Source organism: Fukomys damarensis, unplaced genomic scaffold (assembly GCF_012274545.1).
Source record: "Fukomys damarensis isolate Sample0158 unplaced genomic scaffold, DMR_v1.0_HiC HiC_scaffold_38, whole genome shotgun sequence".
Taxonomy (NCBI): Eukaryota; Metazoa; Chordata; class Mammalia; order Rodentia; family Bathyergidae; genus Fukomys; species Fukomys damarensis.
In genome coordinates this window covers 65,068,740-65,085,506 of record NW_022900950.1, presented here as the reverse complement: position 1 = coordinate 65,085,506, position 16,767 = coordinate 65,068,740, and the positions used below count along the sequence as shown (strand labels likewise).

The 16,767-nt window shown below is 45.8% G+C and overlaps 1 protein-coding gene across 5 annotated transcripts in view; it reads left to right on the top strand.

The window, feature by feature from the left end:
- The window catches only part of Znf827 (zinc finger protein 827), a 155,969-nt gene extending 139,202 nt beyond the window's left edge, over positions 1-16,767 (top strand). For 2 of the 5 annotated variants that reach the window (XM_010610930.3, XM_033760061.1), the window contains exons 9-14: positions 3-140; positions 3,412-3,583; positions 4,631-4,797; positions 11,882-12,073; positions 12,449-12,626; positions 15,878-16,767. In XM_010610930.3, coding sequence (XP_010609232.1) covers positions 3-140; positions 3,412-3,583; positions 4,631-4,797; positions 11,882-12,073; positions 12,449-12,626; positions 15,878-16,697 — 1,667 coding nt within the window. In that variant the 3' untranslated portion in view covers positions 16,698-16,767. Of the gene's footprint in view, positions 1-2; positions 141-3,411; positions 3,584-4,630; positions 4,798-11,881; positions 12,074-12,448; positions 12,636-14,432; positions 14,466-15,877 lie in introns of all 5 variants that reach the window. The other 3 variants (XM_033760062.1, XM_033760063.1, XM_033760064.1) reach the window with 3 other exon arrangements.

The following is a 16,767-nucleotide window of genomic DNA, read 5'->3' as shown; positions in this document are numbered from 1 at the left end:
AGAGACAGAGAAGATAGTCCTAGAGGCAGGAAATGGATTGCCCTCCTGGAAATTCAACGACCAGCTCTTCCCCTGTGATGTGTGTGGGAAAGTGTTTGGCCGACAGCAGACGTTGTCCCGACACCTCTCTCTGCACACAGGTGAGTTGGGGCTGAGCCCACTGAGCCTTCGCCTAACCTGTCCATTATCAGGAAGTTGGGTTTCTCCAAGAGAACTGTTCCAGGAAACGATGGAGGCATGTCCATCTGACTTTTTAGGGCTTCATACCTGGCATTTTAAAATAAAAGCCTGGAAAGGCTTATTTTTTAATTGAAAGGGTGTGTTGAATTCCAGTAGGACAGAAGAAAAGGTGAACATTTAGGCGCGACCAGGTAAAATTCCTGAACTCTGTAGAGGATGTATTGATCTCATCTTAAAGATGCAGGGATGGACTACACCCCCTTCTAATTGTGGTGAGACCAGGAGGGGATAAAATCACCTTAGTGGGGAACCAGTTTCTGCCTTTATCTACTTGAACAATGGACAAACGGTTGATTATAAGGGTCAGGAAAAGGAAGGCAATCGAAGAAATAAAGAGGGAATAAATAGTGATTCTGTTAGTTAAAGTAAATGAAGACAAAAACACTAAGGTAGAATCAATAGTAAACAAAAAATAATGTAATAAAAGGGCTGGGGGTGTTGCTCAGTGGTAGAGCAAGTATTTAGTATGCATGAGATTCAGGGCTCAATCCCCAGCATGCCCTTACCCCAAAATGAAATCAAGTATTTCAAACTTCACATTGGAAATAGAGCTTTTAAAATATCTAAATACTGTATATCTTATTTGTACAAAAGAGAAAAACATGAAAAATAAAACTTTTGTACATCACACAACATAAAGCAAGATGAAGAACTTTGTTATAACAAGATGAAGTTTGCTCTTTTTTATATTTACAGTATTTTTAATCTTAAACACTTAACCAGTCCAAGTATTTAAATACAGGATGACCAAAAATTGCATATTTTTCAGTTTTTATAAGGTAATGTAACAGGAAATATAAAAATGACAATTTTAACAAATTGATCCAAGAATCGACTGATTGAAATGACACCTGCTGGGAGCCAGGGATTTAGCTCAGTGATTACGCTGCCTGCCTTGCAAGTGCAAGGGCCAGAGTTCAATCCCCAGTACCAAAAACATTTTTAAAAAAGAAGGAAGGAAAGAAGAAGGAAGGAAGGAAAAGAAATGACACTTGCTCAAGCGACACCTGGGAGCGTGGATATGTGATCAAATACTGCCCAGTGACATTTGGCATAAACTATTAGGGGGTTAAATTTCACTATAAACCAAATTTAGTCATATATACCTAGCAACAAAGAAAACTGTAATGTGTTTTTAAAAGTGGAGTTTTATAGGCCATGCTCACTGAACATACTTAAATGAAATTTAAATTAACCAAGGATCAATAAATGGCCTAGTTAAATGGATCAATAAAAATTCAAACATGAGACTTGAAGAAGGAATAAACATATTTACAACTAGAGAAAACAGTGAAAACTCTAGTCAGAGGAAAACTATAGGCTTAAATGTTTTAATTAGAAATGAAGACAAAAATAAAGGAATTGAGCACTCATCTTAAGGAATTAGTAAAAGAGCAATGAAATCTAGCAGATGACCATAAAACAGACTGTTACTCCCCTTAAGCCTGATTAAGAAAGGGAAAGGAAGCAAATATACTTAAAAATGCAGAAGATAAAGCCTGACCATCCGTATAGATGATATTAAAGAATTACTGAGTAATACAGACACGTGTATGAGAGAGAAGTTGACATAGATAATTTTAACAGTATTACCAAAATCTGCCCAATGACAGAACTTGAATAAATAGTTCCTAGCCGGAAATGTGGAAAGCTAATAAAGGAAGTAATACTAAAGCATCAGTTTCCAAAATTCTCCCAGGTGAGTTCTTTCTCACCTTTTGAAAAGAGGAAAATCTAATATTGCATGGTCTTTCCAAATGATTAAAAACCACAGAAGCGCTCCCAGTTCACATTATGGAGGAATTGTAACCCTACTGCCATATTCAACAGCCTCCCCTGTAAATGCTGTAAATGCACAGTTTCAGGAGAAAGAGGTCTGTGTTGTGCACGCTGTCCCCCTCCTCTGAGTTCTTCCAGGTGCCAGGGACTGCCTGCACTTTGTTTTAGAAACACTTTTGCTCTAGGTTTTCTATGTGAAGTAACTAAAACAGTTATTTTCTTTAGGCAAAACACAGAAACACCAAGAATCAGGGATGGAAAATGAGGTCGCTCTTTGCTGTTTCTGCGGCTACCTTTATCTGTATAGAGGAAGCAAAGCCTGCTCCATGTACTTCAATTTGCTTGATTAATCAAATGAATTCAGAATGCCACTCTGGAAACAATCCTGAAGCATTACTCAGTTTTATGAGAGAATTTCCATTAAGAAATTAATTGAAGTTTTTTATTTTATTTATGTAAAATGAAAATTTCCAATTAAATTATTTTACACAAGTCATTTTTCCCCTTTAATTTTATTAGTTTTTATTTCTTGGCTAACCCAGGCCTGGAGCTTGGGGAAAATGATGAGGAGTCTCTAATACTCTAGTTCTAAGAATGCACCCATGACTCATCACCCACCCATGACTGACAGATGGGGGCAGAAGTACACACACACATGCACAAACACATGTACACACACACGCGTGCACACACACTATTTTTTTGTTATTGGTGGTGGGGATGGTCCTGGAGATTGAAGCTAGGACCATCACATTGAGCTCCATCTCCAGCCCTTTTTTAAAAAGTTTTATTTTAAAACGGTGTTTCTAAGTCTCTTAAATTGCCCAGACTGGGCTCGAACTTGTGATCCTCCTTTATTGGCCTCCTGGAGTTCTGGGATTATAGGCATGGCCCACCACAACCAGCCTCTCACAGTACTCTTTAAACACCCTTTGATGTTCACCTTATCAGGAGAAGGAGCTATGAAGGTCAGGAAAAAGAATTATAGGGGGAAAAAATATCTGAGGAAAAATAAACATGAGAACTCCAAGGAATAGCCCTGGAGGCACTAAGTATTGTCTCTTGCTTGTGTTACAATATTATATATTGCTTCCATATTTGACCTGGAATCAGTATTTGGTTTGGTCACTACAGAACCCTGAATATCAGGCTTTCTACTAAATCTAGCCCAAAGGTAGCCCTGGGAGACCTTTTAAGTTTGGCAGTATTAATAGAGGCGTGAGCTGCTGGGCATGGTCTTAGATACTTAGGGTTTCCAAGCATGACCTTTGTCCCCATTTGAAATGATACTCGAACAGTCCTGTCCTTGGTACCTGTAAGTGATCTCTCGCAGGTGTTGAGATTTCATTCTTTGAGAGCAGTCTGGGTTCTTTCGTGTTCTTTCCTCCCCAGAGGAAAGAAAATACAAATGCCACTTGTGCCCCTATGCTGCTAAGTGCCGTGCGAATCTGAACCAGCACTTGACCGTCCATTCTGTGAAGCTGGTGAGTACAGACACCGAGGACATTGTCAGCGCCGTCACCTCTGAAGGCAGTGATGGAAAGAAACACCCTTATTATTACAGGTGAGTTGAGGACAGAGCGCGGGAGTCTTGAGTTTCTCAGACTCCTGCTTTGAGGCTTCCTGCCTCTCTGCTCAGGACTTAACATCACCCAGCCCCTTTTCTCAGCCATCTGCTGGTCTTCATTTCAATATGATCTTTGTTGAGATTAAACCCTGCGGTTGCACAGACTCCTTTCTTGGTGTGAGGGGCCCTAGTAGAATTAATGGAAAGAGTCATGGGATTGGCTTTGGCTCCGTGCAAGACCTCCAGAGGGTATCGGGGATGTAGGGATACTAGTGGGGAGATCTGCACAGCACCCACATTTGTAACGGAGCACTGCACTGCTGCCTTCAAATTGTAGGGAAAAAGAAGAAAAATACACCTGAGAACTCCAAGGAAAGAGCTCAGAAGAAATCACTCATTGTCCACTGGTTTAGTCCTTGTGGTGTTTTTTGCTTCCGTAGTAACTTTGAATCGATACTTGCTTCAGTCCTGAGAAACCTCCAAGCTTGTCCCAGAGATAGGGTGGGAACTTGATTTTGCAAAGCATCTCTGTGGTTGGGCAGCGTCTACCAGGAGTTGTCCCCAGGAGGCCTGCCTCTTGCCTGGTGTGACATCAGACAGCCTGTGTGTGCTTTCTTTGCTACATGGGCAGGTTTTTTTAGAGCCAGAGAGAACTCCAGGGTGTACAGCATGCTCTGAATTGATTGGTGGTCCAGTACCGCAGAACACCTTGGCCACACTCCCCTCTCTGCCCAGAGGAATCAGTTAGGAGATGCGCGGCATCCGGAATCTGGTTTTTAATTAACTCCGTCATTATTTGGCATCGTTACAACATGTATGGGATCATTCCATTGTGCTGGCTCCTAATCTGTTCAGCACAGGGACCGCTTCACAGGGGTCCCAGGACGCAGAAGCGTTTTCTCACCCAATGGTACCTTGTGGCGGGGAGAAAATGCATGTGGAACTCTAGTTTCCTTGAGAGTGCTGCATAGAGGAAACGAGCACAGTGAGCTTAGGAGTATGTGTAACTCCTCTGTACCCCTCTCCATTCCTCCTTCCGTGTAGCTGTCACGTGTGTGGATTCGAGACCGAGCTCAATGTGCAGTTCGTCAGCCACATGTCCCTCCACGTGGACAAGGAGCAGTGGATGTTCTCGATCTGCTGCACCGCCTGCGACTTCGTCACCATGGAGGAGGCAGAGATGAAGGCTCACATCGGCACCAAGCACACAGGTAATGCCTCCTGTCGGTCCCGCCCATGCTCGATCCCCTCACCTGCAGAGTGCCTGCAGGGTGGCAGAAGCACCACTGCTGCCCTAAGAGGTGTACGTGGCCCTCCTCAGGGAAGCCCTGTTCTGGGGGAGCAGAGCCACACCGCCCTGTAGTGATGCCAGGCCGGGGCTCAGCCTGGGCCTCGCTGATCTGAAAGATTCCCAAGTGTGTATGCTGTTGAGTGGTGCTGAGCCTTGTGCTTGGTCCTTACCTGGGTCTTCTTCCATCTTCGTCGCCGTGCGTAGCAGTCACTAAGCTCTATTTTTTGGCCCTGGTACTGAGTGATCCCAGAGTTTTCACACTGAGCTATGTCCCAGCCCTTATGTATTTTGTATTTTGTGACAGGGTCTCCCTAAGTTTCTAAATTGCTGGGTTTGGCCTGTGATCCTCCTGCCTCAGCCTACTGGTATGCTGGGACTACAAAGCATGCACCACCACACCTGGCATTGCTAAGCTCTTGTGATACCCCAGGTTGCCTCATAGTGACCCTCTGAGGTGAATACTATTGTCACAACATACAGATGGAGAAACAGGCTTAGCAAAAGCGAGGTTTTCACTCAAAGTCGGCTACCAGGAAGTGACTTCAGAAACAGGAAGCGACAGTTTTCATCCCACAGCATGCTCTCTGTATCCCTCCAGTCCTCGCAGCCCCACACAACACTTAGCAGAGCTTCAAGCTTTTCTGTTTCGCTGTGCTGGGGAACTGTGTGCTCCTGCGGGCTCTGGTCCCTTCCCAGAACCTACAGCCCCAACACTCACGATGATGACCCATGGCTGTCTGTGGAAGGCAGAGAAACCAGACTCTCTCGAAACAAATCTAACAAGACTTGGCCCAGTGTTTGCCTTTCATTTAAACTTCTTGTCATTGTTGCATTTAATGACATTAACGTTTTGACTTTGCACAAAGTCATGATTGCAGATGACACCAGTGGGGAGTCACTAGGTAGGAGAGGGGCCTCCCTGTGTTGGCAGCACTTACAGGTCTGCGGGCGGGCGCCACGTGTGGGTAAGCCCCACCTGACCAGCCCTAGAATGACCAGGCACGGGAATTTCCCTGACATTTGTGCTGACAGTGTGCACAGCCGAAAAGGTCTCTGTGCTTCCCCAGCCGGCCGCTCTGGCGCATGGTGCCAACTGCAATAAAAGCTTGTTTTTGTCAGTAAATTGAGCAGCTATGACTTGGAGGTCTGCAGAGAGTCATTAGGCTGAGTGAGAAGGTGCTGTTTTTACAGTCGCTTGTCTGACCGTAACCACATTAGCACCATGGGCAGCAGGTGAGCTAGGAAACCCACGTTGAAGATAAATTAAATTCGGCATTTCTGGAGCGGCTAATGGAGGCCAAGGCCAGACTCTCCCATTTCCACTAGCTTTGCGGTTGGGCTTTTTTTCTCTTTTCTCTTAGACTCTCACCCTTCTAATCTTTACCCCATTGTGTGCCCAAACCTCCATCCCACCCTGCACCACAGTCCCCTCCACCACCAGCCCATCTCCAGGAAACCATAGAAACCGTAAAGACTGGAAAGAAGTTGGACTTAGGGTCCCTTGTCATTGATGGAAACTTCACATTCGCAACTAAAGTGATACAAATGCCTCCTGACCATCGCAGGGCACACAGGGAAGAGCACCTTCCTCCGTGGGCTGCTTACCTTGGTCTGATTTGTTAATACAGAGATGGAGGAATGAAATGTTACAGAAGTTTCTTTTGTAATTCAGTAGAAGCCATTAATGCTGCCATACAAGATTAATACGCATACTGTAAGCCAGGACCCTGCAAACCATTTTTTACAGGGCCAGATTGTAACTGTTTTAGGATCCCAGGCCATGTAGTTTCTGTCATTATGACACAACTCTGCTGCTGGATCTTGCATGAGTCACAGAAGATACACAAGTGAATGGTCATATCCCAATAAAACTTTATTTATAAGAGCAGAAAGCTAGTTTGGGGCCAAGGGCTATGCAAGCTAATGGTTTCATAGAGCAAAACCTTCCTGTATTTAGTTCTGTATGGCCCCAAATCTGTCGATCTAAGTCTGTACATTAATAAGCTATGTAATTATAAAGTTATTATATATATAAAATAATAGCAGTGCTGTGTAACGCATACTACAAACATATAGTCCTAGAATAAGCAGCTTGACCAAGTCACTGCTGACTCTAGTGCCTGGAACCCTCTCTGCACAGGGTGAGCAGTACGTGTTTGTGTGGTGCACAGATGCACAAACTCATGCACACACTGACAATGATGGGAAGACCATCAGACATGGCCCTGGGTGTGGAGGGAAGCACATGTGGTGTTCTAGATCTAGGTTCTGGGTCCAGGTTCCACACACAAGCATTGTGGTGTAGAAGGAACATAGCACAGGATTCTAGACTGTCACTTAAAGTGAATAATTCATAAATAGTTCCATGAATGTTTTGAGAGCCAACTACGTACCCACTGTGTAAGACAATGTGGAAATTGTGTTTGTATCATTATACTTTATAAATATTATTAAATGTTGTGGCAGAATAAGAATAATAATAATAATGAATCTCTGCTAAAATGCTAACCATGGCTAGGCACTGTTTTGTGTGATTAGTACATAAAATCCCATTTCGCTGTCATAGCCTCCACCACCTGAGGCTGACATTATCCCTACTTTACAGATGTGATCGTTGCGGCCCAAAGTTCAGCACCTTATCCAAGGTCACTTAGCCACTGAGCAGTACGGTTGGGCTTCAAACTCAAATATTCTAGATCTACAGTTCTTAATTATTCGTGCAACCAATGACAACATGTAGAAGTAGAGACACTTAGTTGTTTGTTTTTTTAAGACTGTAAAAAAGTACACCAAAATGTAGCAGTGTTTGTCTGGAGGGCATGAGATGGCTGGTAACTTCCTTTGGCCCTGGTGTTTCAATTTGTGTTGTTTTAAATTAGGAAAAGTGTGGGGATTTCAGTTTTTTTCTTAAAAGTTCTCTTCAGCTAGCCATCCTAAGGTGTGAGGGTGTAGCACCTGCACAGGTGTCTTTCAGCAGGAATATTTGCAATGCCAGAGGTAAATCCCCATTTGGATCAGAGCCTTGGATGTAGAAGTTAAGGGCACCCACTCTCTCCCGACAGATGCTGCAAAAGAAGACGCAGGCTGCAGGCAGGGGGTGGTACGTTTGGACTAAGGATTGCACAGGGAAAGGCGGGCTTGGCTTCCTGTGCCGCATCACAGAATGGCTGACGTGGCATCTGGTATCTGTACTCGTTCATCAGTTTAGGTAGCTCTGGCCAGCACCTTAAACCTCAAGGTAGTTGAATCTATTTTTAAACATAGTCATTGCAATTAATACGTTTTCATTACAAAAACATTTTAAATGATAACTCGTAACAGACTGTCGGTGAGGCCAGAGTTAGAAGCTTGATTTAGAGAAGTAATAGTAAGGATTCAGAGCCCTCACTGAAAATGTTCCATTTGTCCACAAAATGTGACGTGGCTGGTTAGCTACTTAGGTTGTGCAGGGGCAGTGACTGCTAGTTTCACACAGCTGCATTGTACCGAGGGGGGACTGCATCTCCCGAAGGTATATCCCATCTCTCCTTGTGGTTGGGGACCGAAGTCCCACCGTCTGCCCTTGTCCTGTCATCAGTTCTGATCAGAACAAGATTTTAAACATTGTAAACTGAAGCAAGAGCTGTCTTCCCAGGCGCCTAAGTGCACATTTTGCGTTTTGTATGTCTCTCTCTCCCCCCCTCTCTTTTTCTCCATGCTCTACCACAGAGCCACATCCCTGGCCCCCTTCCTTTTGTACACAGACTCTCTTTATTTGGCCAAGTAATACATCATCACTCCAAACATTTTGAAAACCAGAAAAAAAAAACCCAAAATATCATACTGATTATTTGATGCCCTAGTCATAGCCCACCATTGACAGCTTTGTCTACTTCCAGGCTTTTACGCATGCATATAATACCTGGTTTACTGTTCAGTCTCTTAATGAAGAAAGTTAGTTCCTAAGGTCCATAATCACCAAGTTGCTTAATCAACATTTGAAGGAACCTGAAGAAGAGTCTTCCTGTATTTTCCTATCCTAACCTAAACTACAGAGTTGCATTGAATCTACAAATCATTGTGGGGAGAATTGATATCTTAACACTGTCAGCTCTCCTAAACCAGAAGTAACATATAGCTGTCCAGTCATTTGGGGTTAAAAAGTCACTTTTTTAATTTATTGCAGTATAATCATTTCATGTCTAGCATAAGAACCTCACAATAATATATTTGCATTTCTCCCTCTTGGGCTTTATGGTATTGTCAGGTATTTACTTAAATATATGTTATTAACCTAACAGTGCATTGTTGTTGTTATTTTTGTTTAAATTGCTTTTATTATCTTTCATAGACATTTAATAAAACAAGACATGAATTTAACTAGGAACTTGTCATTTCCAGAACTCATCATTCTGTTGTGTAGGCTCTTTCTACATCTATGCTATTTCCTTTTGTCCTCGAGGACTTCTTTGAACGTTTCTTGTAATGCAAGTCTGCTGGTGATTAATCGCCTCACCTTTTCGTGTCAGCTTTGTTTGTTGGCCTTGACCTTTGACATGTATTTTCACTAGGTATAAAACTTCACGTTGCTGCTTCAGTTGTGCTCACGTGTCTCATCCCTGCAGTCTCACTTGCACCGCTCCCTGTGAGAACTCTGCTGTCATCCTTCCTTTTGTTCCTCTACAGTAACTCTGGAGGCTTTCAGGAGTTTGGGGGGCCTTTTTTACCCCTGGTTTTGAGCAGTTTAACAATGGTGTTCCTTGGTGTGTTAGTCAGCTTTCCCATCACTCACTGAGTCACCATATCAGATATCCACAACTCAAAGGAGGCAAGGGTTAACCTGGCCCACGGTTGTGGGGATCCAGTCCATGGCCAGCTGGCTCCAAGGTAGAAACATGGCAGAAAAGTGTAGTAGAGCAAAGCTGCTCAGCTCGAGGTAGCCTGGGAGCAGGGGGAACAGTGTCCGAGAGGAAGGGGCAGGGAACCCAAAGGGGAAAAGTCACACTTCCATGACCTACCCAGACTTCCCTGGAAATGTGCTTTATTAATTCTCTGGGAAGCTCCCAAGCCGATCAAATTGACGGGCCACCTTAACCATCACACGTGGCGTGATTTTTTTCATGTTTTTTATGCTTGGGGTTCATTGAGCTTCTTGGACCTAAGGATATAGATGGTTTTCCTCGAATTTGGAAGCATTTTGGCCACTTCAAACGTTTTTATGACCTACTCATGCTATCAGTGACCCAAGTTAAACCTGTATGAAGTTGCTTGTAGTCATTCTATTCACATGATTTTTCCATTTTGGGGATTGTTTTTTCTGTTTTAATTCCAATGATTTCTGTAGCTATTATCTTCAGTCACTGACCTTTTCTTCTGCTGTGTCTAATCTGCTGGTAAGCCCATCCGTCGTATTTGTCCATCTCTGACTTTGTGATTTGTATTTGTAGAAATTTGGTTTAGACCATTTTCAGATCTTCCATGTCTCTTCTTAATTTGTTTAGCATATATATGAAATATACTATCCTTGTCTAAAAATTTTAACAACCATGTCAGTTCTAGGTTACTTTTAACTTAATGATTTTTCTTCTCATTTGGGGTTATGATTCTTGTTTCTTTGTGTGTCCAAAAATATTTGGTTGGATACCATACATTGTGGTTTTACCATGTTGAGTATTTGATATTTTGTATCCTTTATAGTCTTGTTGAACTTTTTCCAAAGATTCAGTTAATTATTAGAAACTTTGACCCTTTTCTAATCTCAAACTTACTTTTCTGATTTGTTAGATAGATGTGGATCACTGGGCATTGATTATTACCCACTACCAAGAGGCCTTCCTTTGCTTGTTTCCTAATGCCCTGTGGATTATGTCTTTCATTTCTGGCTACAGGAAGCAAGCCTTGTTTGCAGCCTTGTGTGTTGGGGTGGCAGTCCCTGTTCTCAAGTGACTTCTTTTCCCTTTTATCTTGAGTAATTTCTTCACACACTGCTGTGGCCTTCGTCTGCTCTGCTGAGGCCTCAACAAGACCACCTTTGGGTCTCAGGGGTCTTTGTGCTTCGGTCTCCTTTTTGCCAACTTTCCATCCATGTAGATCTCCACAGACCCTCAACTCTGTTTTCTACACTCAGGGAGTCTGTTCGCCTCCTCCTCCTAGGTCCTCTGTTCTGCGTGCAGCCTGGAGTCTACCTCAGAGCAGGAATTTGAGCAGTCACCGCTTGCCTCTTTTTGTTCTATCGCATGTTCATTGTTGTAAAAACTGTTGATTATTATATTTTGTCTTGGATGGTTGGTTGGTTCGTTAGCTGGTTTTAGTTCTCTCGGTAATGTCAGATCCAGTCCCTGAACTCTAACTTGAGTAGAGTTCAAGTACATTTTAATGGCCTGTTGACCTGTATGTGCCTCGTTTTGAGGAAGTCCAGTGTGATGATAAGACGCCAGAGTCAGACCAACTCAAGTCTTTGCCACAATAGCCAGCCATGTGCCCTAGTCTAAATTTATCCCTCTGTGCCTCCCCTTCTTCATCTGTAAAATGGGCATGATAATAGGATTTGTGTGTGTGTGTGTTCACGTACAACATACAATTTGGGGGGTATTTTTGTTTGTTTGTTGGGGTACAAAAATCAAACCCAGAATCTAAGCACATGCTCTATCTCAGAGCTCCACCCCCTGGAATTTTTGAGACAATAAAATGAGATAATGCATTTAAAACATAAGACAGTTTCTGGAAGTTGATGCGTTCGGCACATCTTAGCTATTGCTGTCATTGTTATTTTAATTACTGTAAGACCTCACCAAACACTTAACAAATGGATGAATGTCTGCTCTTGGCCCCAGATACTATGCTTGCCATCTCCACAGGTGCAATAGGACCTGGGACCCCAGGGAGTGCACTGTGGGAGCCACAAGCCCCTGGAATAATGACGCAAGCCCAAGAGTCCTTCCCACACATTATCCCCCCATCAAAGTGCCATCATTCTGAGGGTTTTCATCCCGCGTCCAACAGACTTGGTGTTTTCTCTTTTTCAGGGGAAGACAGGAAGACCCCCAGTGAATCAAACAGCCCCTCTTCATCCTCCCTCTCAGCTCTGAGTGATTCTGCCAACAGCAAAGATGATTCAGACAGCTCCCAGAAAAACAAGGGAGGGAACAACCTGCTGGTCATCTCAGTCCTGCCTGGGAGCCAGCCCTCAGTAAACAGCGAGGAGAAGCCAGAGAAAGGTGAGGGAGGAGGCGAACACGGCCTGCTCAGCCCTGCCTAGCTAGGATGCGCCTGTCTTGCGAAGAAGCCTTGGAGAGGAACAATGTGGGGAAACAGATGTTGGGCCTAGGATACAGTATAATATGCGCTATGGAAAATTTGCATTTTCTTTTGGCTTGATTTGCATGTAAATATGGGGTGGAAGGCTAAGAAGGGTGACATTGGCTCTGGAGCTGTACATTTAACTCTTTTTAGTATGGAGATGCAGGGAACTGTGCCTGGAAGTATACACCTGTTGGGAGGTGCGGGGATGGGAGGAGGGGGGAACTAAGCCCACCTCCAGCTCTCTGCCCCTCTGCTCCATGCACCTCTACATCCAGTTTGGGTCCTTGCAGGGTTCGAATGCGTTTTTTGCAACTTTGTCTGCAAGACGAAGAACATGTTTGAGCGCCACCTGCAGATACACCTCATCACCCGGATGTTTGAGTGTGACGTGTGCCACAAGTTCATGAAGACCCCCGAACAGCTGCTGGAGCATAAGAAATGCCACACTGTCCCCACCGGTGGGCTCAAGTAAGGAAAGCAAGTACAGAACCTTTTACTGCGTTGTTATTAAAACACCCTTCCCTTCCCCTACCCGACCCCTTCCCTGGAGGTTTTGGGGGTCATAGAGACTGGGAACTTGGTACAAGGGGAGTCAGTCAGGAACCTCTGCTGCCATTAGCTGGATTGAATCAGACCTGCCCCGCAGGGGGTCAACAGATGTCAACAAGGGGAATCCACTTCACAGATACTGCAGGTTTCAGGGCCGGAAGAAGAGGTGTTGGATCATCCCAGCACGCAAAAGTAAACTCACCTTACACTGTCTTAATGGACTTGGGGGTTAGTGTGCCCGGTTGTCATTTATGATACTGTCACTGCAGTTCACCTGGTCTGTTTTTCAGATGGCTTGCTGACCACTTTTAAGTGAGCGTTACAACCGCCCTGTACCCCCAAATTGGAATCATGACAGTCTCTCCTGACAGGAGGCATCCTTTTTCATACAGACAGCGCATGCTTTGCAGCTTCCTGCAGACATGCCAGTGCCTTCCTTGAAAGATTTAGACAAGAAACATCATCCTTAACCAATATTTGCAAGAAGCCCTCTGGTCTCAAGTGAGACCAGTTAGCTATTATCAAACATACTGTTTGTCTGGCTTGATATAGGTGCTAAAGGGCACACAGGAATAAAATAGAATTTCCACCCTCAGGAACTTTATGTCCTAGTGCAACCAGGATATAATCTTCCCAGTGATTCTGAAAACAGAGTCCATGTTTCTGAGGCACTTCCGGTGTAGTAAAGAGAAAGAAGTATATATAGTTGAAGATGGAAAAGCACGGTTATCAGTTTATAGCTGACATGATCATGAAGTTAAAAGGATAAAAAAAATCGCTTTTACTTAACATAGGGGAGAAAAAAGGACTTGTTTTTAAAATTTTCCATCACTGAAACTAAACAACCTGCCAGAGGCCTGGCCTGAGTCCCCAGAATGGGTGAGGAGCAGAAGACCCAGAAGGATCCTGGGAGTTGAGCAATGGGAACAGTGGGCTTGGTGCCCCCTCAAAAACGTAGCCAATCAGAAGAGGCAGAGAAGGGCACAGCACGAGCCTGGCTTAGGGGGTGGGGAGGGGTGATTACAATTCCTTCAGTGGATGATGGGAAATGCCTGCAAGAGCTGATTTGGGGATTTGATTGGGTTTGTTCCCACCGTCCCTTTATAAATATTTGTGCACTCTTATGAAAAAGAAGAAGAAGAAGAGCCCTGCTTTTCTATGGATGCACTGGTACTCACTGCTTTCCCTGTAGCCTAGTCACACCCATTACTTTGCGGCCCCTGCCAGTTGTGGCTTTGCCATTCGTCTTTCCTCGGGGACTTGAGAAGTCCCGAGCCTCTGAACCACCTGTGGGGGAGAATGCTCAATGAACTCTGATGCTTTTGTGGAATCAGTCACTTCCCATGCGGTGCTAACCGTCCCCTGTGTGATAGTTTATGTTCTAGGATGACCAAGTAGAAGAATACTTTGAAAAAATTGATAATGCCTTCTGGCTATACAGTGAGTCTTTGTTTTGTTTTGTTTTGTTTTGTTTCCTTTACCATACCGTAGAATTAATTTGCCTGAGAGAGTGTCTTTAAGATAAATAATGGGAGCACGGAAAACCCTTAGCACTTTGCCTAAGTAGTGAAAGAAAGATTGAGCTGTGGGTCACAGAAATGTCCTTAACATGAAACAGACCGCCGATGTCTAAATTGCTTTTCTGTGATGGAACTGCTTGTACTCTATATCCTGTTCATAATGCAGATCAAATAAGATTATACTATTATTTTTCTTTTGCCGTAGCTCAGGACAGTGGTGAGTTTCAGACTCCTCTAGGTAAGGCCCAGCTTGGCGTAGGGGTTGTGTGTGCACCTGACCTGGGATTGGGCTTTATATTTCTCTCGTGTGCACTCTTCTGTGAGCTGAGGGTCAAGGCTAACGGCGAGCTTGGCGCTGAGGAGGCAGTGCACGGTGCACCTGGTTGTGTTGGGCTCTGCTGAACACCTCTCCGACCCTCTGAGAACAGTCCACTCCTGGGCCCTGCCCTGCAAGAGCCAAGCAAGAGTTGAGGCAGCCATTGGGGCGTCTGCATTCTGTTTTGGAAAGGGAACAAACACGCTACAGTTATATAAGCCACCGGCTCAAGTCCGGCAGCTTCCAAAGGAGAAGCTGGGCAGCTTTAGTGAACACGCCCTCCCCACCCCTCCTAGCCCCTCAGGTCAGCGAGCAGGGTTGGGGGTAGCGTAAGTGCGCTGCACAGGATGGGAGGTGCAGGCTCTTTCCTCAGCCCACTGAGGTGACAGAGCTGGGACTCAAATCCCCTCTCCGAGGCTACCTCGGTTGCCTGTGGAGACCACTCAGATAATGAATCAGCGTGGCCCCAGTGCTTATCACATACTGCGCATGCTCCCAGCACCATAGAGATTGCAGAAGAAATTCAAGAAGCGCCCCTGATCTGTCATAATAACGTCCTGAGAGTGTCTTCTAGCGCCACATCCTTAACCCTCATGAGCAGAGGGACTGTGGGTGGGCTTCCTTCTCCTTCATGCCCCTGTCAGGGTCCTCACCTTCCTTTCCTGATGAAAAACTAGTGCTTCAGGAGACACTTTCTAGGAGTCCATATATATACATATGTGCGCGCGCTCGCACACACACACACCCCACAGGGACACACACAGGCCTTCTCATCCTAACCCTTTAATAAGCACGACTCTGACCCCTGTGACTTTCTGTTTGCTGGAGGTAGCTCTCCCCCTATAAGCTGTTCTTTAAAACCTCTTAGCCTTTCTGCGTGTGCTTGGTGTGGTGCATGAAAAGTCGATTTTTTGTGTTGCTGCCATCTAGAGGGGAGGTCAGGAGGGCGAGACCTCTGCCATGTCCGGTGGGGTGTGGGGAGGGCTCCGAGGGGCCGGGAGCGGGGCTGGAGGGGAGCACCGGCTTTTGTATTCCTCGTCCTCTCTCTCTGCTCCTCTCATGAATGCCGGTCTTGGCTGTCACAGCCGGGAGACCCAGCGTAGGCTGAGCGGTCCTGGGCAGAGCTGCCCGCTAGCGGGGACTGCTCTGTCAGCAGTGAGAGTCGGGGCCATCTCCACCCCAACAGGCAGCAGGGCTGGGCTGGGCAGGCCAGGCCTTAGAGACTGGAGGGTGGGCTGAGGGCAGCCTGGTGAGGAGGGGAGAAGCACGTCTGCCGTGGGACCTTTCTGGCTGAAACGCGCTTGTGTTGCTTCCCCCCCACCCCGCCCCGGCAGGTGCCCATTCTGCATTTATTCCACCAACCGCCCCGCTGCCATGGAGTGCCACCTCAAGACCCACTACAAGATGGAGTACAAGTGCCGGATCTGCCAGACGGTGAAGGCCAACCAGCTGGAGCTGGAGACGCACACCCGGGAACATCGCCTGGGCAACCACTACAAGTGTGACCAGTGCGGCTACCTGTCCAAGACCGCCAACAAGCTCATCGAGCACGTGCGCGTCCACACCGGGGAGCGGCCCTTCCACTGTGACCAGTGCAGCTACAGCTGCAAGCGCAAGGACAATCTCAACCTGCACAAGAAGCTGAAGCATGCCCCACGCCAGACCTTCAGCTGCGAAGAGTGCCTGTTCAAGACCACACACCCCTTCGTCTTCAGCCGCCACGTCAAGAAGCACCAGAGTGGGGACTGTCCTGAGGAGGACAAGAAGGGCCTGTGTCCAGCCCCCAAGGAACCAGCTGGCCCCAGGGCCCCGCTCCTGGTTGTGGGGAGCTCCCGGAATCTCCTGTCTCCCCTGTCGGTCATGTCCGCCTCACAGGCTCTGCAGACTGTGGCCCTGTCCGCCGCCCACGGCTGCGGCTCAGAGCCCAACCTGGCACTCAAGGCCCTGGCCTTCAACGGCGCCCCTCTGCGCTTTGACAAGTACCGGAACTCGGATTTTGCCCATCTCATTCCCTTGACAATGTTGTACCCCAAGAATCACTTGGATCTCACATTCCACCCGCCCCGACCTCAGACTGCACCTCCCAGCATCCCCTCACCCAAACACTCCTTCCTTGCCTATCTCGGACTAAGAGAAAGAGCAGAGACTGTCTGAGGGCAGCCATGTTCTGTACCAAAAAAAAAAAGAGACAAGGACAGTAAATTAAAAAAAAAAAAAAAAAAAA